Here is a 23,452-nt window from a genome sequence, read left to right as displayed (position 1 = left end):
AAGGGGCTAGAATGCCACTCAGTTCCTCTGACGCCTTCACTTGCTTGCGCTTCCAGGTGCCCCCAACACTCTCAGAAAAAAATATTTCTCAGATGCACAGCCCTCAAGGGAGAAAGATGATTCAGCGAACCCAAAGATTAAAATTCTTGCCTCTTGGTTCCAAGACACCCTTAAAACTCATAACAGAGATACTAATCTAGAAAGGGCAACATGTTTTTTATTTGAAAGAGGTGGACTTCTGAGCAAGAAAGGAATAGTAATCACATGTATTAAGTATTTGATGCACTAAGAACAGCATCAAGTCATTCATGTTTTGCCATTAGGATACCCCAGGTACTGTTGTTGGTTCCATTTTAAAATTAGGGAAACTGAGGCATGGAGGAGGAAATTAACTTGCCTAAATCACACAGCAGAGCCAAGCAATCTGACTCCATGGCCCATTACTCTTGGGTTTTATTTTTGCTTCCAGTGCTTTGGCTATGAATATCTGGGGTCAAACAAGATGACCCTGTCCCACACTTCATACCAAGATGAGAAAGGGTGGCCTGCGACAAGAATGAAGGAGGAAACTGTAGGGGGAAGGATCCAGATGAATGCTTCCCCTGGTGCTCTTGAAGAGTGCCTGGTACACAGTGGGGACTCAGTTGGTATCTGTTGGCCAAGCTGCCTGGGCAGCCTCAGGTCTCAGAAGAGAAGAGGGAGGAGACTCCCTGAATTCAGGGGAAGGGGACCATGGATGGACAATTAAGAAAGGCCAGGCACATGGGTGGGAAGGTAGGGAACTGTGAGCCCTGGACAGACTGTCAGGGTGTGGGCTGCAGTCCTCCCTCTGTGTTCTGTGCAGCCAGGGGCCCTTATCTTTGGGGAGACCCAGGTCCCAGGGAAATGGATCTGCCACTATGGGATCTTCTCTTCCTCTGCTCAGTGCCTCAAACTTGCCCCTTGAGTCCGTCCATAACACCAGTCCCTCTCTTGCACAAACACCTTCCATGGCTCTCGTTGGTTCACAAATAATGTCTGTGACTGGGCTCTGGGAGAAACCTCCCCCATCTATATGTGGTCCCTGTGGTCAGCCTCCAGAGAGTCAGGTTCATAGGTTCAGAGTCTGCAGACAAGCACCCGCCCAGCCACCCCCACTCCTCAGATCCCGGCTGTCCTCAATCACACCCGTGAGACTCCAAGAGACCTGAGAGCAAACCTTTATTCCTCTGAATCTGCAAAGGTAGATAGATGGTCAGGGATGGAACTAAGGCCCTGGGGCGGTGGGTGCCAGCAGACGCGCGCTCAGCGGCTCCACCCGCAGCCAAAGTCCGCCCTCCGCGCGCAAGATCAGCTCCGGCTTCCTCCGTGGCTCGGTCTCGTCAGGCAGGACGCGGAAACGCAGCAGCGTGAGCGCCAGCACTGCCTTCATCTCGGTCATGGCGAACGTCTGCCCGATGCAGTTCCTGCCGGCGGCGGGAGTGCGGCTCAGACAACACCCGGGACTCCCATACACACCCCCATTGCCCCTGGACCTGGCCCGGGGCCCCCACCCTCTTCCTCATCCGCCTGAGGATAGAAGGGGGCTAACCTTGCATGGGCCCCCATGTGGACTTCCATGTCCCCTGAGCTTGGCCCAGCTCAGACCAGCAGGTGTGGAGGAGGGGCTCTGAGCACACCTGGGATCCCTCCTTGGGCCCCACCCCTTTTCTCCAGATCCTTGTCCATCTTTCCCAGGAGGGGAGAGAAGGGGAAGGAACTCTGACCACCTGTAACCTCCTCTTGGCCCACAATCAGACCAAGACCAAGTCCAAGACACATGCCACCTGTCACCCCATCCCTGCTGAGGTACCCCTGGCCTCACCTGGGCCCCACTGAGAAGGGAATGAAAGCCAGAGGTGACCTCTTCTGGGTGTTCTCTGGGTCGAAGCGGAAAGGGTCATAGACCTGGAGGTAGATGAGACAGGACAGCTGGTGGGGGTTCTCACAGGGCAGCAAGATCCCAAGAGGCAGATGTGTGTAAGGTGGAGGAGGCGGGTCTGATTTCCCGGTAGGACCTGCACCATCCCCCGGGTCTGCGCAGTGGTTACATCAGTGGGGGAGGGGCAGCACCTCAGGGTTGGGCCAGACAGATGGGTTGTGATGGGTCCCGAATATGCTGATGAGGCAGATAACACCTACAGGAGAGGAAGGGACAGTCAGGAGGAGGTCCCCGCTGCCTGATGGAACCCCCTTCCTTCCCAGGAGCCTCCCGCGCCTGCCATTTAAGCACCTTTAGGGATGACCCGTCCATCTGGGAGCACAATGTCCTGGGTACAGCAGCGGGAGACAATGGTGACCGGGGGATACAACCGAAGACTCTCCTTGATGCACATGGTCAGGAAGGGCAAATGGGCCAGGTCGTCCCTGTTGAACCCCCCACGAGTTCACCAGGAAGCAAAGACAGACTCCCTCCAGCCCCCTGCTGCCTCATGACAGTCACCTCTCTCTGACTCTCACTCCCATTAACAAAATAAATCCCAGATAAATAATAGATTTGAGCATTAGAAAAGCAGTATCACAAAAGTACCAGACAAGATTTCGACACCTAATAAGCCATCCATGAAAAGGTTAACAAATTTGCATAAAAATAAAATATTCTTCCAACCGCGAGAACAAAACCAAAAGACCAATAAGGAAGAAAAAAACACACACACACAGTATTTTATTTTTATTTAACATTGTACTAGAGTCACTAACAAATACAATTAGACAAGAAAAAGAGAGAAAAGTATAGTAACTTGAAATGTAGCAGAAAATGTATCATTACTGACTGACAGTGGTTTCATTTTGGGGAAACTCAAGAGAACCCAGGAGAAAATGTTTATAAACAGTGAGAACTCAGTAAAGGGGCTGAAATTTTATCCCTTTCTTTTTGTGTGACAATTTAAAATTTCAATAGATGATAAAGTGAAATGGTTCAAAATTTGAAAACTCTAAAGGAACACCCCTATGTCCCAGCATCACCCACTGGTCCTCCCCACAGTTTGTCCAAATTATTTTTCTTTATATACCCTTCCAGAGTTACTTCTCTTAATTTTAAAAAAAATTACATAGTAACCTACTCTTTACACACTACTCTGTACCTCTTTCATTTAAAACTGTACTGATCTCTTCTTTTATATCTCCTGAGTCTTGTATCAAATTAAGGGCTTTAGTATATTCCCATAGTTTTTCTCGGACTTTTAAGACTTTACATTTTTAACAATCTCCTAGATTTGGGTAACTTTAAAAATATATATGTCTTTGTATCATCTGAATGTTATCTTGTTATTAGATATGAAAATCAGATTGGAGTAATGTTTCTCCTGGTAATCCTTCAGTTTCCCAAAGAGTTTTATTAAATGATCCATATTTTCCCCCGCTTATAATAGGATGCCATCTCCAGCACTCACTAAGTTGATAGAAATTTTTTTCTCTATACAGAAGTCACTACTTGTTATAAAAGATAATGAAAGAACAAAAGCTAAAATGAGAATATAAAGTACCTGGATTACATATGACAAGAAATGTAAACGCTCTTTGCATCAGTTTGAATCTGTGATGTACCCCAGAAAAGCCATGTCCATTAATCTTCATTCGATATTGCTAGGTGGGAGCTTTTCGATTGTCCACGGAGATGTGACCCACCCAATTGTGGGTGGTAACTATTGATTAGATACATTCCATGGAGATGTGTCTCCACCCATTCAAGGTAGTTTTGCTTATTGGAGCTCTTGAAGAAGGAACCATTTTGGAAAAAGCTTTAGAGCCATTAGTGCCCATGCCACCAGAGACCTTTGGAGAGGAAGCAGGAAATTGCCTCTGGGGAGTTTCATGAAAAGAGTAGCCTGGAGAGAAAGTTAGCAGACTTCACAATGTTTGCCCTGTGCCTTTCCAGTTGAGAGAGAAACCCTGAACATCGTCGGCCTTCTTGAACCAGGGTATCTTTCCCTGGATGCCTTAGATTGAACATTTGTATAGACTCGCTTTAATTGGGACATTTTTTTGGCCTTAGAACTGTGAACTAGCAACTTACTAAATTCCCCATTTTAAAAGTCATTCCATTTCTGGTATATTGCATTCTGGCAGCTAGCAAACTAGAACAATAACAAAAACATCTAAATATTAATTAACAATGCATGCATAAGAACTCTAGGTAGCAATTTTAAACGCTACTGGAAGACTTTATGATTATTTGATAAATGGGGATCCATTCCACACTCTAAGATAGTATGTGCTAATATCATGATATAACCAGTTTTCCACAAGTCAATCATGTATTCAATTCAATCCAAGCGAAAATCTGGCTGAATTCTTTTAGGAATTTGATAAAATTATCCTAATTTTTTTCTTGAAGAATGAGAGCAGAAAAGATCTAGATCAATTTAAAACTTAAAAAATCCAAGAAGGAAAACTTACTCCACTAGATATTAAGACATATTATAAAGCTGCAGTAAAGAAAAAAGAAAGAAAAGAAAAACAGTGCTTTTCTGCTGTAAGGACATGAAAATGGACCCATGAATAGCAATAGAGAACTCAGACACAGGCACATAAATAGGTGAAAACATAACATCTGGTAAAGGAGGACCAAAATATCCCAGTGATGGATTGTCTGGTAGAAGGTGGTGAAACAACTGATTTGCTTTCATGATGACATGGAAACAAATATAACTGGATCCTCATCTGCTCCATATAAAGGGAGACTCTAGATGGCTTAGATACTTATCATGGAAAGGTAAAGCTATGAAGTTAAAAAAAAGATAATGTGAGACAACTTTGTGACCTGGGGGAAAGAAAGAATTCTTAAAATTCCAAAAGTGCAAGCACAAGACCCCCAAAAATGGATAAATATGCATCAAAATTAAGGAAATAACAGACATTTCAATTATCATACTAATAAAATTATGTTGATAATAAATACAGACACCATAGACCAACTTAGCCAGATGAGACATTGAGAGAAGCTTTTGTAAAATATTGATAAAGAGGGAAATTTTAGATTGTATATATACTACTAGAATAAAAATACTTGCATAGAAATCATAAAGCGGGAATTTTATATTATAAGGGAGAAATTTTAGACTGTATGTATACTATTATAATCAAGTATTTTTAAGCAGTCATAGTACTGTAAACACAGCGAACCTTAATGCAAATCATGGACTATGGTTAATCGTGCAATTATAATAATATTATTTCATCAAATGTAAAAACATGTACCACACTAATGCAAGTTTATATAATGGGGGGTGTATAGGAACTCTGTATTTTCTACATGTTTTTTCTGTAAATCTACAACTTCCCTAATTAAAAAAATGAATGAATAAATAAAATCGAATTCACTAACAGCATTCTCAGAATTTTCTGCAGCTGGTGTCTGTTGCTATCACCACCATCATTACCTTGTGAGCCCCTCTGTCCATCACACCACACACCTCAAAATGATTTCGCCACCCTTGGTTTACTCAACAGGCTTGATTCACTTCCCCTTTTCACTCTCCTTCCTCTACCCTCTCTCTCTTCAGACTTTGTCTCTTGGCTTAAAGCCCTGTTCTCTAATTGCACCTAAATGGGTAATGATAATCATTCCAGGTCTTAGCCTAGATCTTTTTACCACCGACAACACCAACTGGACCTTTATTCGCTTTCTCTCATCCCTGGACCTGTCCATATGAGCTAGGAGTATCCTGTCCTGTGACTTCTCCCACCAGTCCAGAGCGCCTGGAAGGCACAACGTAAGTCTCCACCCCTCTTGGGCCAGACCAAGGCTGGAAGCAGAGGTGATGATGAAAAGCAATGCAGGATGGATAACTAATGCAGGTGTTCCTCAACAACAGATGGAAAACTTTACCCCCAAATGCCTGCTGTTATAGGCAGGATTTATGGGGGTGAAGAAGAGAAAATATTCAGGAAAGTAATGAACTTTGGAAAACTTATTTCAGGGAAGAAAATTGTGGGAGAAGAGGAGATCAACATTGACCGATCACATCCTAACCAGCAGCTGCCCTTATATATTGCTGCTGATTCTACCAGAAGATTTGAGGGCTGGAGACTGGTCCCATGTTAGAGGGAGAAATTCAGGCTCAGAGAGAAGAAATGAGCCATGTAGGATCACACAGAAAATTTGTAAAGGATCAAGGATTCAAAACCAGATCTTTCTCACCCAAAAGCCTACAGCATTTCCCTTGAAAGTGAGGCTGGGTGCAGCCCTGCCTCTGGATTCTCCTCCTATTTCCGGAAATCAATATTGGAAGAATCAACAAAAAGAATATCTGTCCCCACCTGGAAAGCAGAGACAATGAGATGGTATTGAGGAACGGACTATGAGAACCTGCACTCACCATTCAATCTCCTCGGACTGGCGGTCCCTCAGGAGTTCTTGTACCTCCTGCCGGCAGCGCTCCTGGCATTCCGGGTGCTTTGCAAGGTTATACAGGACCCAGGAGAGGCCACTGGCCGTGGTGTCATGGCCTGGGGGCAGCCAGACAGGCAGATTCAGACCCACCAGGTGGACAGCTCCTTTACATGGAAGCCCTCAAGGAGGAAGGTAAGGAAAGCCCCTCCCCCTACTGTAATTCCAAGCTGGGATCCTCACCCCCAAACATGACGGTGTTAGCCTCTGCTCGAATGTCCTCATCTGACAGTACCTTCCCATCTTCATCCTGGAGAGAAGACAAGACTCCCAGAATCACTCCAGCTCTGAGGGCTTCCCACCCTAACCAATCATTGCCTGAAGAGCCATCATCCGTCCTGAAATCCAAGCCCACCCTGAACTCCTATACTTTCCTTCCTTACCATCCCCACAGCCCGCAACCACAAACCATCTCCCTGGTGTCCCTGAGATGTCTTTGGCCCTAATGGCAGGAATCAAAACTATGTAGGAATATTTTCATGTTTCTGCAATATGAGAGCTTTCTTAGAAAAAAATTGCTGGCAATCTAGGCTATGAGATGATTGAATAACAGTATACCTTGGAAGTTAGAGATTGTGCCTTGCTCAAGACACTTTTTCTCACCATCTAGCACAGCGAATCTAGAGAATTGTTTTATCTCTTCTTAGAAGAGTTGTAAACTAGAGATTTTGCCTTCTTGCTATAGAGAACTTGTTTATACTCCATGACAAAGTACTTGGCATCTATCTGTCTATCTATCAATCTCAGTCTCCACTCAGTGAGGGAGAGGAGCAAACATACCAGCTTTCCTATATAATCTCCAAGAATGATAATGTGGATTTCCTCTGCTGTGTTTGCAAACTCTGCTGCATATACAGGAGAAAACAGCAGCCCACATCATCTTGCCTTCAGAGTAATTGAGAATAGGGACCATCACAACTATTCTACTGGCTGATGTCATTGCATTAAGTAATAAATGGTCTGCTTTGATCCCAATGTTGAAGGTTTCATGCCTCTGTCAGTAATCTGTCAGATAAATGTATATATAAGCAAGCCTCAGCAGGGTAACTTATCAGCATGTAAGTAACATAAATTCTCTTGCCCTTCACAATTTCAGGCTTAACTATTTCCTGCAGGCTGGGTTCCACCAGGTGGCCCCTGATATCATCTCTGCCTCATCCTTCCCTTTCTCCAACACCCCCCATGGCTCTCCAGTGCCCTCTGGATTGAATCCAAGTATTTTGATATGACATTTTAAATCAATTCTGGTCTACCTCTAGAATTCAGATCCCAAATGAGCCCACCTTGGCCAGCAGGAGCACGTCGATGAAGTCCAGCGTCTTGGTCCTGGCCTTGTCCATGAGGAAGTCATCAGCGCCCTGGTCGGGGAGGGTGCGGCGCCGCTCCTGGATGACGGCGTCCGTGAAGTCGTGCACCAGCCGGCAGGCCCTGCGGAAGCGCCGCCCGTCGGGACTGAGGCGGTACAGGAAGTCCGAGTGCAGGAAAATCTGCTGGTGGCGTTTCGCTACGAGGGCGCTGAGCTCCAGGATGGCGGCAATATATTCACTGGGCTTCCTGCAGGAGGACGGCATACAGGGAGGCAACAACGTAACACACCTGAAGTCTGAGAGCACATCCCACCCGGAAGCTGGGAGCTACCTCCTGCCAGTAATCTGAGCGTCCAGGAAAAGATGGCTCCAGAAACACATGGTGGCCAAGATCTGGAAGCATGGCTCTCCAACTTTCTTCTCTCCTTACTTCCCTGCCTCAGGGAGCTGCTTCCTGGTCCCCATGTTCTCAGCTCAGGGCTTGGACATCATGACAAACTCTCTCCCCTCCTTCCCAAGATTCCATGCTCTTTTCTCCTCCCCTAACCTCTCCACCCATCTCAGATATCATCCACTCAATGAAACCCTCCCCTTTCCCATGTCTCTTCATATCCAATATCAGCATAACAGTCAGAAGATGGACCTACACAGAACAGGATCTCCAAAGCTCTGTTCTGGTCATGCCCTTCATCTTCTCACCCCCTTCCATGCATCCTAGAAACTTCAGGATAAGGTCCATCCACCTTTATCTGGTTTTGAGAGACTTGTCCACCTCCATGACAGTATTTCCTTCCTTGCCTTTACTCAAATATTTTTACCCATCTGGAAGTTCCTATGCTTCTCTCTGCCCTCCCTTGTCCTTCACTGTCCCAGCACTGACACACTCCACCAGGCAGGTCCTTCTGATTGCCCTATTCAGTCTTCCCTCCCTTACCTACTCCCTTGGGTCAGTAGACCAATTTCCAAAGACATGGTGAGGACTCACTCTTGGCAGTGGCTGTCGAAGCTGAAGACACATTTCTGCAGACTGTCCAGGGTCATGAGGCTGATGTGCTCAAACATGTCCAGGCGGGCACTGCCCTCTGAGGCCAGGCGCTGCCACTTGGCCTGGTCAGAGAAGAGGGAAGCATTGGGGCTGGACACTGTCCACCCTATTTCCCCTCTCCAACTCCAGCCACCAGTTTGGACTCTACTCTAAACTCAGCCTTCTGATAAGTCATCCTAGACACCCACTATCAGGGAGCAACAGGCTTGGGTGAGAACACTGTCACTCATAAGACATGAAGATTCCATAACTGAGAGACAGGAGACATGGGTCCCATTCCAAGCTCTGCCTCCTGTGCTTTGTATGCCCTTGATTAAGTCATCCTCCTTCTCTGGCTACCAGCTGTCAAATCTTTATTAACAGTTAAGATGACCTTCTTTGGTGCCAGATGTAGCAGCCTACTTAGTAGCTGAGTACCCTGGGCGGGTTCCTTAATCTCCTTGAGCATTAGATCCATCTTTTGTAATAAGCAGAAGAAAATGGTCATCTCTAGCTCTTAGGGTTGTGAAAATTAAATGAGACAACAGATATCTGAGAATGGTACAGTTTCTGACATATAGTAAGTGCTTAACAAATGTTAGCTTTCATCCTCTTCTCCCTCATCTTTATCATCATCATCATCATCATCATCAAAATCCTTGCTACAGACCAATTGCAAAAGTGTCCCCAATGTCCATCTTGGTCCCTAGGCCATACTTCACATTTCTGCTGTCCACTCCAAGAATGCAAGGACAAGACACTCTTTTTCTGTACTGTTTCTCAGAGTTTTGTTTGAAGCAAGTAACCCTGTGGGATGATATAATGTCATTCCTTGGACAAAAATCAGGCTTGCTTCTGCTTCCAATAAGTTGAAGATTCCCTAAACTTAGCATCCCACCCCTATAATGCAACCTTTCACATGTGCAGGAATCCATTTGGGCCTATTTGTGCTACTCCTATGAGATTTGGGTGGCCTAGGGAAAGAATAAAAACCAGAATAAAGCATGTGTTCCATGATGTTCCTTGTGTCTCTGACCCAAGAGACTCCTTCCTATGGCAAATCCATGAAGTAATTAAACTAATTCATTAAATTACAAGTAAGGAAAATTACAGAAAATCTTTTTCCCCAATGATTGAACTCGCCCTGCATTCATGCCCTTTGCAATGCAAGTTTGCAGCGAATTCTACTATTTCCCCACCCTTTGATTCTGCCTGGTGTTGTGATTTGCTTTGTTTAATAGAATTAGTGAAAATAATGACATGGTAATTGTAAACCTAGGCCTGCAAAGTTATTGCTGTTTTCTCTTACTGTCTTGGAAACCTCACTCTGTCATGTGGGCAAGCTGGGCTGTCTGCTGGAGGGTGAGAGATAACATGTAGGAAAGTCCAATTGTCCCAGCAGAGGCCATCCTATGTCAGCCTCAGCCATCCAAGACCCAACTGTGTGGGACAGGTGATCCTGTCAGATCTGCCTAACTAACCCACAGCTGATCACAGATAAGTGAGTAAGCCTTTCCAAGTCCAGGATCCAAAAATTTTCTGACCATTAAGAAACAATTATTTTTTTTAAACAAATGAGCTTTGATGTGGTTAATCAGCAACAGCTACTGTGCACTCTTCACCTTTATCATGAATCAATTCCGAGCAAGATTAGAAACCAACACCTTCTCATCACCTCCTATGTACTAGGCACATGATTCCATTAAGTTGTCTTGATCCCCCTTTGAAGCAGAGATCGTTATCCCCACTATGTGGATGAAGAAACTAAGAATCAGAGAGAAAGAGCAATGGCCTCAAAGCAACCCAACCGAGCCAAGACTCCAGACTGGGTGCATCTGAGGTCCCTTCCAACCAAGTCTCCATCTGGGACCATGAGTTCAAAGGACTCACATGCATGATGTTCGCGCTCTCATTGAAAATCTTCACATAGGGCTTCAGGATATTGAAGTGGAAGGCAGGCGTCAGCATGCGGCGGTGGCGGCTCCACTTGTCACCAGCGCTCAGCAGTAGACCATCCCCTGATAGAGACAGCGATGGGCAGTGGGTGAGGACACTCTCTCCCCTGGCTCCCAAGGTTGTCCTTGACCCTTTTTTCCTGGAGTTACTCACCCAGCCAGGGCTTCAGGAAGCGGTAGAAGACCATATCTTTTGGTGCGATGGCGGCTGACATGAGAGATGGGTCATCAGAAGCCACAGAGGGGTAGGGGAGGGACTGTGAGGGCAGGTCTACCCTTCCTCCCACCAAAACCAGCACAGCAGGAAAGGGACCATGAACAGAGGAAGCAGGGAGGAAGGGAAGGTAAGGGGGAAGCAAACCAGGCTGTAGCAGCAGAAAAGAGAAAAGTCAAAGTCCACAGACACCTCGGCAGACTGAGACACACCCTGACGTTGCTCCACGTGATACAGAACAACACAACATGTCTCCACATAATGCATAACAACACATGTCTCCACATAATGCATAACAACACAACACGTCTCCTCCATAGCCCAACATGTTCTGAAACACCAGAGTCCAGCTAACATTCTACAGAAGGCATCATGTGGACTTAGAACACACTGACCTCCCCAGCATTGTATGACATCTCCTGACATGTACCTTGCCACAACAAACGTGACATGCCCTGACATGCATAACATGAAACAGCATGCTCTGACTAGGGCCAAAGACCATCTGACATAACTTCAGGTCACCCACAGTCAGACCCTAGATGGAATAGAAATATGGTCTTATGTCCCAAAACGGACCAGATGTGATCCAGGTGTACCGTATACCTGCCCCAAACACAATCCAAATCATGTCCCCAGACATTTCCCCGAGGAACCATATGTCCCAGACACATTCAAGCTCTGATTTCAAACAAGAAATAAACATGACTCGGACGTGAACAGGAGAAGAACCAGACTATCTCAAACACCATCTCTGATAAGACCCAGACAGATCCTGACATGGCCCAAATGTTCTTGGCCACAGCTGGACCACAAACATAACCAAGACCATCTCCCTATGATCCCGGGTGTAAGCACACTCCAGACTCAGCCAAACATATCTACACAGCAGAGATCAGACAGACTCGCCTTGGACAAGACTAGACATGACCCGTGGTCAGGCAGGTGGGGTTCTAGGTAGGCAGGAGGCAGTGGCTCCTCCTGTCCTTCATTCCTGGATTATCCACCCAGCTGCAGGGAGCACAGAGACCTCAGCAGTAGTCAGGCTGTGGCTGGTGGGAAGTCTACCTGGAGCAAAGAGGACCGGCTTGATGAAGGTGGGGTGGAAGATGCGGACGACCGCGTGACAGGGCCCCACCCACCAACAGCACACCTTCCCATAGGTGCTCGACAGATCCTGCGTGTAGAGAAGACCCTCCTCTGAGCTCCGAATCTAGGGAGGGACAAAAGAGATAAAATTCACACCTTCCAGGCTGCCCGAGAGAAGCACCTGGACGGCAGGACCCAGATCTGAACCCTGTGAATCCAGCCAGCTGCTCAACCTCTCTGTGCCCAATCTTCTCCTGGGTCACATAGCCTGACACGCAACAATTCAGGGCCCTCTGGGGAGGTGCAGAAAAGGTCTTTTCCAATTTTGGTCCCCAAACATCACATTCAACTTGGTTCTCTTCCTATCCCCATCTTCCCAATAAGGACATGAAGATTGTGGCAGGAATATCATTGTCCAGGGACCTTCCAATAGTAATGTGGGTGCCCAAGACCTAAGTTCAAGTATGTCTGAACCCAGGACCTGCATTCCTCACATTTGGGCAGTTTTGTGCCACCAGAACAATAGCTCTGAGAGTCCCAAGTCAGCCAAGACTGGGCAATCAGAGACATGGCAGTTGTCTCAGGAAGTGGTCCAGTGACCCAGTTCAGAACATGGAAAGTAAATCCAGGCCATTTATAAGAATGGGAACTATGGAGGAGCTTTTCCCTAGGAATTGAGCTTCTGTAACTCATTACTTACACCAGGAAGAAACAATTGCATGGAAAGAAAGACTGATACAAAGAAAAGTAGAACTAAGGCTTAGAGACAGATTTGTGATGACATCACTTAAATCCTGCATCCAGCTGTACCTAGGATGGTTCTTTCTGGACTATTTAGTCAATGGATTCCCTTTCTTTGATTAGATCTCAGCAACCAGAGAGACCAAGAACCTGGTAGAGTCACCCACTATCAAAGCCAACTGAACCATGGTGAACCCTTCATAAAAATTCTTACTCTTTGTCCAGACCCAGTTCTAGCAACCCCTCCTCCAGGAAGCCTTCCAGCCTGTCCAACAGAAGCCTGGCATCTCCTCTAGGCTGCCCCATCCTGTCTCTGTCTCTCTGGCTCCATTCCTGACCACACAGGATTTAAAATATCCCTACCCAGATCCATCTCCCCAACACTGGGAGTTCCTTCAGAACAGGGTTTTGGATTCAGGCCTCATAGGATTCCAAGAATATTCAGAACACCCGGGAGGGGGTAGGGCCATGGTGAGGTAAGGGCTGGTAAAAATGAAAAAGAATATATAAGAGAAATAAATGTAAGAGTATAAAGGGGAGGAGAGGTCTGGAATCCCTGCAGACGCCCTCAGAAACTTGAGGCTGAAAGGTCTCAACACCCTTTAGATGCCCTCAGTGCCTGTTCTCACAACCTCAGCATAGGTACCTGAGGCATTGGTGACATACCAGACAATATCTGGGTGGTATAGCCTGATGATGGAAACTGGTGCCCCAGCCAGACCATAAGACTCTGGGAGCATTTGTCTACCCACTGAGACAGTTTGATCTTGCCTTGCTCATTGGGGTTGACCTGCAAGTAAGGAGGTGTGGTCACTGTGCTGGTTTGAAAGGAAGTATGCCCCCTAAGAAAAGCCATGTTTTAATATGGATCCCATTTCTTAAAGGTAGAATAGTCTCTATTCAATGCTGTGTATTTGGGACTGTGATGGGATCATCTCCCTGGTTGATGAGATTTAGTTAAGAACGGTTGTTAAACTGGATTAGGGGATGACATGTCTCCACCCATCTGAGTGGGTCTTGATTAGTTTCTGAAGTCCTATAAAAGAGGATTGAGAGACTCAGAGAGAGCAGAGAATGCTGCAGTACCATGAAGCAGAGTCCACCAGCCAGCAACCTTTGGAGATGAAGGAGGGAAATGCCTCCCGGGGAGCTTCATGAAACCAGAAGCCAGGAGAGTAAGCTAGCAGATGACGCCGTGTCTGCCATGTGCCCTTCCAGCCGAGAGAGAAGCCCTGACTGCGTTCGCCATGTGCCTTTCCAGATGAGAGAGAAACCCTGAACTTCATCGGCCTTCTTGAACCAAGGTATCTTTCCCCGGATGCCTTTGATTGGACTTTTCTATAGACTTGTTTTAATTGGGACATTTTCTCGGCCTTAGATCTGTAAACTAGCAACTCATTAAATTTCCCCTTCTAAAAGCCATTCCGTTTCTGGTATATTGCATTCCGGCAGCTAGCAAACTAGAACAGTCACCTTCCCAAAAGAAGCCATTGGCAGGTCCCCATAAACCTCTGTCTAACCTTAGAGTAAACAGTGTGTAGAGGCTCTGCAATGAAGGAGGGAATCAAGTGTCCCTAGGGCCAGAAGATCCTGGAGTCCCCAAATTCCAAGCGCATAACCGAGGGCCGATAGAGAAGACAACTTTTCTGCTCACTGAAGCAGAGTTTGGGTGAAGACACATATTTTCTCATCTGGGAGAGGTTTCAGAACAGAGGGCAGCTGGAAAGAGAGGACTGTGGGACAGGACCAGTAGGGGTAGTCTCATGGGGGGTGGTGTCATCCAATAGGTAGGAGCAGAAGGAGCAGATGGGGCCCCTTCTGGCCTTGGAAGCCCCCCGGAGATGGACATGAGGTCTGACTACCTATCAGAATGGTGGTCCCACCTGGAGCACCCCCTGAATAAAAGGCTTGGTGCACAGTGTCACCATGTACCTTCTCCCTGAACCGACAGATGTGCCCAGATATGCCCTCAAATAAAGAGTTGAGCTTCATGCCCCAAAGACGCTGGGTGCACTGTCCTCCCCAGTGCCACAGGATGCCCAGGCTACTCCAGGCATGGACATAACTCACCATCACCTTTGTAACTGCCTACATGCTCCGCAAAGACCGTGAGGCAAGGATTCAATGTGCTGAGCAAAATCAGTCCAGAGAGGAAGAGTGACAGCAAGAGAGATGGGAGGGAAAGGTGATGAAGGCAGGCCTTTTCAGAGGCCATGCCCGAAGGTAGGACTGTAGTCACTTATGACACGTCTAGAAGCCTCCTGGAATTCCCACACCCAGAATCTCAGGAAACCTCTAGGAAGAGTTTGGGAGAGTCATCTTTCCCGAGCTGTATTTCTCATCCCTGGTAGAGAGGGAAGCTCTTCAGTTATGCACATCCTCCAATTGGCATGGAGGGAACCAGGTGGGATTTCGTCCCTTTGGCCTTGGATGTCCCAAGGAGGTGATGAAAAACCCAACCACTGGAACATCAAACCTTTGTCGAGTGCCTGCTGTATGCCAGCCCTTCGGATGAGCATTGTGGACAGACTACCTGCCCGTGTAATGGGAGAAATAATTAACTAAAAATGAGACAAGTTACTGTTTAAGTAGAAGAATGTGCAAAGTTAAGTCTGAGAAGGTGAAGAGCTGGGAGTCAAGGTAGGTTTCTGAAAGGGGAAGTGGCCAACTTATATCCAGGTTGGGTAATAAACTTATTGGCACATCTTGAGAGTGGAGGGCAAGATAAGAAGAGGGAAGTGTCCAGGAGGGGTGGGGGATGGGGAGGCACCCCTCCATTGGCCCAGCTGTACCCGTTGGCTGAAGAAGTTTAGCCACTGGCCTGAAGCCCACTGAGAGGACCGGACAGGAGCTGACCCTGTACTATGCCCGAGGGTGGCTCCGTGTTCAGGGGAGACTGTGGTGCAGGACAGGTCCCCATCTCCATCCAGCAGCTCTGGGAAAGTGCACTAATGTGGGAACGACAAGCGGGAGGGTGACCCAAAGAAGGTTTTGAAGGGGTGGGGGTGACAATGAGAGAAAGGAGTCAGGGTATGGGGAGGACCAAAGAGGAGAGAAATGGATCTGGATGTCTGGAGGCTGAGTGAGGAAAGAGGGGCTCCCCTCGGCCTCCTTGTCTTCTCTGCTGTGCTAAGCTCAGCTCTCAGCTCCCTGAGTCCCATAACTGACCCCTCAGGGAGTCCAGGCCTTATCCTGGGGCCCCACTCACCAGGCCCAGGTGACCCAAGAACCAGTTCCGTCTGGGGGGCTGCGGGAAGCACCGGAGGTGGCGGCACATGTCGTAGAAGGCAAAGGACCAGGCCAGGGCGCGGGCCAGGAGCCAGGAGGCCCCAACCACCAGCAGGAGCAGCCACGGGGAGGGGGCCACGGGCCCGAGTCCCAGCCACGACAGGCTCAGCAGCCGCATCCTCAGGACAGCCGGGCAGAGGGTGAGCTTCTGAGGGCAGGAAAAGGGGGTGGCGATGGAGGGCTTGGAGGGTGGGACCTGTGGAGTAGAGGGAGAGGGCCAAGGAGGTGAGGGGCAGGACAAGGGAGGGACAGGGAGGGGGACAGGAAAGGGAAGAGATAGGGAACAGAGGGAGGACAGAAATGGGAGGAGAGTGGGAACCAGGTACAGGGAGTGAAGGGTGGAAGGAGAGGGAGATGCAGAAGGGAGGGAGGGAAGGAGGGATCTGGGCGGACAGGATAAACAGAGAAGGGAGAGGAGGAGAGGGAGGGGACCACTGAGCCAGGGCAGAGAGGGCTTGGACATGGATAAGCATGGGACAGAGGGAGGGACGGAGTCCACAGAAATCAGGGGGCAGAGGCAAAGGGAGAGGAAGAGGAAGACAGACAGACAGGGAAAGAGAGACACAGAAAGAGACAGAGAGAGGGAGAAAGGGAGAAAGGGAGAAATGAGAGATACAGGGACACAGGCAGCTGGAGTCCAGAAGGGTCCAGCCTCAGCCAGCAGACAGAGGGGAGGTCAGGGGACCAGTTCACCCAAGAGCCACCAGTGTTCTGGCCAGCACGCTCACCCAGCCTTGGTGGCACCCTTCTCAATGTAAGTCAAGACAGAAAAAGAGGGCAGTGCAGCCCTGCCACCCCAGGCAGGCACCTTCTGTCAGAAGAGGCTTGTCCAGTGCAACCTCCTCCTTCCTCTTCCTGGAATACCTCTGCCCCTGGTCCCTGACCTGGGGACGGCTGGGAGGGACAGAGCTAAACTGGCCAATCCCCGCTGGCCTCCTGCCCCTCCCTGCCTGGCAGCCTGCCCAAAATGGGGGAGGGGAGGGTTTTGAGAGAAACTCGAACACTGGCTCAGCATCACACAGCCTGGGGATGAGCCGAAAGCTCAGCACCTCCTTGCAGGGGAAGGTAAAGAGCTGGGGACAGAGGGACAAAGGTCCCTGGCCCCCAGATTCATAGCCACCCTGCAGTCTCCAGGGGCAGGGTGTGGTGAGACGAAGCAGGAGGTAAAGGAGCAGGTGAGCATCGTCCAGCCACGTCCTCTTCCCAAAACGTGGGCCAGGAGGGGGTCGCTCAGGGCTCTCAGCCGGGCAGGAATCCAACCCTGACTCCAGCCATCCAGGAAGAAAGAGTCCAGCCTCGCCAGGGATTATGAGGATCAGAATTTGTGGATTAAGGGTGCAGGGCAGCAAAGGATGCAGAGAGCTGGGGGTATGTGATGGTTGGGTTCATGTGGCAACTTGGCCAGGTGATGGTGTCCAGTTGTCTGGTCAAGTAAGCACTGGCCTGACCATTACTGTAAGGACATTTCATGGCTGGTTAGCAAACCAGAAGGCAGGCTTATTAAATCATCAGTCAGGTGATTGCATCTGTGGCTGATTGATATGCAGTCAACTAAGGGACTATCTTTCTCAAGGAGAGAATCCAATCAGCTGGATTTAATCCAGTCAGTTAAAGACCTCTTTAAGGGAAAAGAGAATTTAGTTTCTCCTTCAGCCAACCAGCTTTCCCTAGAGTTCATCAGTGGTCTTCCCCAGAGTTGCTAGCTAGCGGCCTGCCCTATAGAGCTCGGGTTTGTGCATCCCCACAGTTGCGTGACACACTTTTTTTTTTTTTGCTTTCTTTTTTTTTATTCAACATAACAACATACAGTCACCAGCACTCTTACCATATGATCATTCCATTCTTGACATATAATCAATAACTCACAATATCATCACATGGTTGTACATTTATCATCATGATCATTTCTTAGAACATTTGCATCAATTAAGAAAAAGACATGAAAAGAAAACAGAAAAAAAGTTCATACATACCATACCCCTTGCCCCTCCCTTTCATTGATCACTAGCATTTCAATCTACAAAATTTATTTTAACATTTGTTCCCCCATTATCTGTTTATTTTTAACCCATATGTTTTACTCATCGGTTGATAAGGTAGATAAAAGGAGCCTCAGACACAAGGTTTTCACAATCACACAGTCACATTGTGAAAGCTGTATCATTATACAATCATCTTCAAGAAACATGGCTACTGGAACACAGCTCTACATTTTCAGGCACTTCCCTCCAGCCTCTCTGTTGCGCCTTAACTAAAAAGGTGATATCTATTTCATGTGTAAGAATAACCTCCAGGATAACCTCTCAGCTCTGTTTGGAATCTCTCAGCCATTGTCACTTTATTTTGTCTCATTTCTCTCTTCCCCCTTTTGGTAGAGAAGGTTTTCTCAGTCCCTTGATGCTGAGTCTCAGCTCATTCTAGGATTTCTGTCCCACGTTGCCAGGAAGGTGCACACCCCTGGGAGTCATGTCCATTACATGAGACACTTTCATAAAATCTCTCATTTACATGTATCTCCAGTTGGTCTGTTTCTCTGGAGACTCCTGACCAATACAGGTGTAAGCCTGAGAGGGGCCCTGAGCAGTGTGGTCCAGGTAAGGGAGAGGCAGACCCGAAAACCTTGAGAGGCCCCCGTTCTGCCCCCTGCTTGCTCTGACTATGGGCGGCCCTGGCCCTTTCTGCGACCTCAGTCTTCCCATCTGGAATGAGGCATGGGTGGGGCTTAGACGGGGACAGGGTGGGTGGGGTCTTAGATGGGGACAGGGTGGGTGGGGTCTTCTTAGATGGGGACATGGCCGTCCTTCAGGAGGTGGAAGGATCAGAAGCTCCGAAAACAGGGAGAGAAGGGAAGGGACTGGCAACTCGGACTGGAGTGGGCCAGTACTGTCCATAAAGCAACCTACTCTGTGCAGTGAATTTTACATAGTATGCCTACTGTGCATTAGGCACTCTTGATAGAGCACATGCTAAGGGCAAGAACTCCTCATAGAGTACCTATGTTACAGACGCTCTGCATAAAGCACCTAGTGTGTCTGGGAACTCTTCATAGGTCATCTACTGTGTGACAAGAACTCTTTACAGAGACCTACTAAGAGCCAGGAACTCTTCAAAAACACCTACTGTGTTCCAGGCACTCTACATAGAGCACTTACAGCATTATAGGCACTCAAATAGAGCACCTACTGTGTGCCAGGAATGCTTCATAGAGCACCTATGCTGTGGCAGAACTCATCATACAGCACCTACTATGCTCCAGCACTGTTCATAGAGCATCCACTGTTTGCATGGAACTCTTCATACAGCAGCTACTGTGTTCCGTACTCTTCATAGAGTTCCTTCCATGTTCCTGGCACTCTATTGTGTGCCAAGCAATCTACATAGAGCATTTAACGGTGTTCTGCACTCTTCAGAAAGCACTTCCAGCGTGCTTGGCAGTCTACACTGGGCCTAAGGCACTCTATAAAGCGAATCCGCTATGCGTGAAATGCTCTATGTGGAGCACCTGCTGTGGTTCCAGCATCCATCATAGAGCATCTGCTGTGTCCCAGACTCTGTACAGACAGCCCTTACCATCTCCAGTCCCTCATTAGAGTTGGTGCTGGGGAGTCTGTGCAGTGTGCCTACTGGATGCCAACTCTCTACACAGTGCACCTAATGTGTGCTGCTCACTCTACGTAAGTCAGCCCTATGTGCTGGACGCTATGGACTCTCTACACAATGAGCCAATAGTGTGACAGGCACTCTACATAGGATGGCCTACTATGTGCAAGGTACTCTAGGTTGTGCCTATTGTGCACCAGGAAACCCACAGTGTGCCTGCTGTGTGCCAGAAACCCTACATAGAATGTGCCTACTCTGTGTCTGGTATTTTACCCAAAGCATGCCTACTGGGTGATGCATAGTCAGCTAGAAGCAGGCCTGCCCTTCCCCAGGCTCTCTGCATGAAGTGAACCCACCATGTCTCAGAAACTCTGCCTGCAAGACAACATCCAATGCCTCCCCACCACCCTCCTCTCAGCTTTCTAGGCCAGCACGCAGAGGCAAGTCTGAGAGACCCAGGTGGCATCCACAGGAGGGGAGATGCCCATTTAACAAAAGAGGTAACTGAGGCTCAGAGAGGGGAAGCCTCTGGCCCAAGGCTGCACAGCTGGAATGAACAGTGATCTGTCAAACTCCCATTCCCAAACCCCTTCTCTCTGCCACGCTCACCACCCTGTTATCCAGGGACATTTCTGCTGGCGGAATCTCAGGCACCAAGGTGGCCCCATGGGGAAAGTACCTCAAGGCCTCATGCCCCTGCCTGGCTCCTGCCCCCACAGCCAGGATGGAACACCCAGTAGGACTAGTGCCACCGTCCTCTCCCTCCCTGGCTTCTGCTCGGTTGTCCCCTGAGGGGTGGTCCCAGGTGAGGGAGAACTTGAAAGGTGAGGCTCCCAGCAGACCTGCTGAGCAAGAAGCTTGGAAAGACAGTTTTCCTGAGAGAGGGGGAGGGTGGGGAGACTCCAGACCTCCCTCTCCTCACCCACACTGCCCCGTCCAGCCCAATCCAGCTCCAGGCTTCAGGCACCAGGTCCTGGCTGGAGCTGTGAGCAGGATGGACTGCAATCCCTTCACACAATTCCCTTCACCTCTACTGGGGCTGACTTCTTCTGACTTTGCTAAACTAGGCAGGGTCTTGGGAGACACAAGAGAAAGACCCCAGAGGCTAGAGGGGCTCAGCTCACTGCAGACCTACTATGTGCCTAAGGTGGAAGCAGCAGGAGTGGGGCCACCACCAGCAACAGCCAACATAAGCCACAAACTATTTTAAGTCCTTTAAGTATATCAGCCATTTTCTTATTTTTCCATTTTACAGATGAGGAAACTGAGGCTGAAAGATATTTAAATGACTTGCCCAAAGTCACACAGCTGGTAGTGAGTGGATTGAGACGTGCACCTGGGAAGGACAACTCCCCACGGTGCACCTTTCAGCCTGAAGCTGGACCCTGCCCGCCGGTAAAGGGGCATCCACTAGCACCCAGCTCTCAAGGGAGTGGTGACTATGAAAAGAGATGGTGCCTGCAAAATGCTTAGCCATAGTAAGTGCTCAAGAACACTGGTCATTGTTATTGTCATTCTTGTTGTTGGTTAACCATCCAACAACCTTGCAATCGCACGTTCACAAGCCTGTTTTCCTAGAAGGGGAACTGGAGATTGAGAGAGCTGAAGCAACTCTCTCCAGCCACACATCTAGCCACACACCTAGATAGAGGTGCTGACTGCCCCACCTTGAGAACGGACGTAAACACCACTGAATTGCACTCCATAAAAGGTTCGTCGCTAATTTTACGTGACATGAATTTTACCTCAATAAAAAACTATCAGACTATGAAAAGTGAAGTCAGAGTGGGGACTTAGCTAGTCCCAAATTTGGCCAGGGGTCAGGGAGGACTTCTAGGAGGAGGTGTCTTGGAGCAGGGACATAGATGAAGAGGGAGAGCTTCCGAGGTAGGACATGGGGTGGGCATAGAGGGTATGTGGGAGCTTTCTCCCTGGACTTGTGCCAAGGCCCCCAGTAAGCAGGAGAACTTCTCAATCAGTGTCCTTGGGAAACGCAACATTGGCAGCAGGGTCTGGCCAAATATTCGACCAAAAGTGGGCACTGAACATTCACGAGCCATGACCAAGAGCTCAGAACCCAGCGGGTGGTGGCAGTCTTGACTGGGATCCATGGAGCTGGCACCGTGGGTTGCTGGAGAAGGTGGGGAAAAGGGAATCAGTGTGAGAGGTGGGAAGCCCTGAGGGGAATTCCCTTTTCTGGGCTCTTTCCCCGAGGGGACTGGAGGCTCCCTGGTGCTTTCTCACGCCAGGAGTGTCTCAGCTGCCTAATCACACACTTATGACTCATGGAATGTCCCTCGTGGGTGTGGATGGAAGGGAAACACATATGGGGAGACTGAGGCTCATTCATCTACAGGGTCCCTCCACCCCACCCAGAGTGGGGATCTGGGAAGGTGTGTCAGAGCAGTGGGGTCTGTGACCTGTAATGACCACCCCCAGGCACAGCCCTTCACCCTTCTGAACCTTGGTCTCCTCATCTGAAAAATGTAAAATCTGTAAAATGGGTTGATAGAACTTCAGAGAATGCGGAACAGGTTCTACCAGACACAGGCAGACCTACAAGGAAAAATAAGCTCCAGAATGATTTGTGTGCAAAGATCCCATACGGACATAAAACGTAGGAATGTGTGTGCCTGTGGCACATGTTTTATGTGCACAGGAGAAAGATCCAGAAGATTCCACTCACACAGTTGGAAGCAGAATTGGAGGAAAGAACCTTTCAGCTGTCTACAATCTCTATTGCTTTGTTTTTCACACTGAGCAGGTGTGCCTTTCATCATTAAACATGACTTAAGAGGAAAAAGGAGCAGGGGCAGAGGGAGGGTGCACTAACCAGTGAGGGGTTGGTAGTTTCCATCACCCTGAAGACACACCTCCCAGGAATCAGAGGATCCTCTCTTGGGCCACGGTGGAGGCTGCTCCAGGAGCCAGGATGGACAAAGTTACAGTGCCACAGTGCTCACGTCTGATGGGGGAAGCCAACACGTATTGTGACCAAGTCAGACAGTGACGGCAAAGCACTGCAAAAGAAATTAGTAGGTGAGTAGGGTAGAAATGACAAAAGGGCTGCTCTGCACAGGGTATTCAGGACAGGCCTCCCGAGAAGGTGGCACTGGAGCAGATCTGCATGGTGCAGAGGAGAGGACCAGCCCCTGTAGATGCGTCAGGAGTCTAAAGGCCCAGCCACATGTGGGACCATCGATGAGCCTAAAATGTGTCCGTTCTTGCTTCCTTCCTCAAACAAATTCAGATAAACAGAGAGCATCAGGGCACCTGAAGAAAACAGGAACCAGCTGTGCTGGGAACCCAGGTTGGTGATGAAATCTGAACCAAGACTCAATACGGAAGCTTCATTGCATTTCACATAACGTAATAAAAATAATGAAATCCCTAACCATCCCCTGAAGCCAAGTCAGGAGCTGGATCCATTGGCCAAGGGAGCCAGCCTCTTCCCAGAGGTGCGGGAGATCAAACAGCTGATACAGGAAACTCCAGAAAAGTCCAGAAGACTCATGGATGGGATTTGTTGGGTGAAGCCACGTCAGGAAACATGGACTCACGGAGGCTCAGCAGAAGGTGCCCCTGTGAGGGAGGAAAAGAGAGTTTCTTATCCAAAAGCCAAGGATGGGTGTTCTAGTTTCCTAGCTGCCAGAATGCAACACTCCAGAGACAGATTGGCTTTTAATAAAAGGGGATTTATTTCGTTAGTTCTTCAGAGGAAAGGCAGCTAACTTTCAACTCAGATTCTTTCTTACGTGGGAAGGCACAGGGTGGTCTCTGCCGGCCTTCTCTCCAGGCCTCTGAGTTCCAACAGCTTTCCCC

At 48.4% G+C, this 23,452-nt stretch overlaps 1 protein-coding gene across 5 annotated transcripts; it reads right to left on the bottom strand.

Moving 5' to 3' along the window:
• Positions 1-1,191: 1,191 nt before the first annotated feature.
• Positions 1,192-16,894, bottom strand: LOC143650762 (cytochrome P450 4F3). Of its 5 annotated transcripts, none has more exons than XM_077121960.1 (13): positions 16,839-16,894; positions 15,951-16,178; positions 11,981-12,125; positions 10,853-10,906; positions 10,634-10,761; positions 8,705-8,826; positions 7,696-7,966; positions 6,596-6,662; positions 6,342-6,471; positions 2,252-2,385; positions 2,092-2,156; positions 1,844-1,926; positions 1,192-1,445 (listed from the first exon to the last, which is right to left on the bottom strand). In XM_077121960.1, exons 2-13 carry the CDS (start codon positions 16,146-16,148, stop codon positions 1,247-1,249), a joined length of 1,596 nt encoding a protein of 531 aa, XP_076978075.1. In that variant the 5' UTR covers positions 16,149-16,178; positions 16,839-16,894; the 3' UTR covers positions 1,192-1,246. The 5 variants fall into 5 exon arrangements, with proteins under 5 accessions (XP_076978075.1, XP_076978073.1, XP_076978072.1 ...); XM_077121958.1 differs by having other exon boundaries at positions 15,951-16,226; positions 16,839-16,892; XM_077121957.1 differs by having other exon boundaries at positions 15,951-16,226; positions 16,759-16,883.
• Between the last annotated feature and the right edge of the window lie 6,558 nt (positions 16,895-23,452).

The sequence above is a fragment of the Tamandua tetradactyla genome, chromosome 11 (genome assembly GCF_023851605.1).
Source record: "Tamandua tetradactyla isolate mTamTet1 chromosome 11, mTamTet1.pri, whole genome shotgun sequence".
Lineage (NCBI taxonomy): Eukaryota > Metazoa > Chordata > Mammalia > Pilosa > Myrmecophagidae > Tamandua > Tamandua tetradactyla.
This window is presented reverse-complemented; position numbering and strand designations above follow the sequence as displayed.

What these genes read in the sequence shown, in the direction of transcription:
- LOC143650762 (XM_077121960.1), bottom strand. Translation starts at nt 16,148, where the DNA reads ATGCGGCTGCTGAGCCTGTCGTGGCTGGGACTCGGGCCCGTGGCCCCC. An exon ending in TCTTGGGTCACCTGGGCCTG is followed by an intron (nt 12,126 to 15,950) that starts GTGAGTGGGGCC and finishes GTCCCTCCCTAG; the next exon opens with ATTCGGAGCTCAGAGGAGGG. An exon ending in CTGTCTGGCCCAACCCTGAG is followed by an intron (nt 1,927 to 2,091) that starts GTGCTGCCCCTC and finishes ATCTACCTCCAG; the next exon opens with GTCTATGACCCTTTCCGCTT.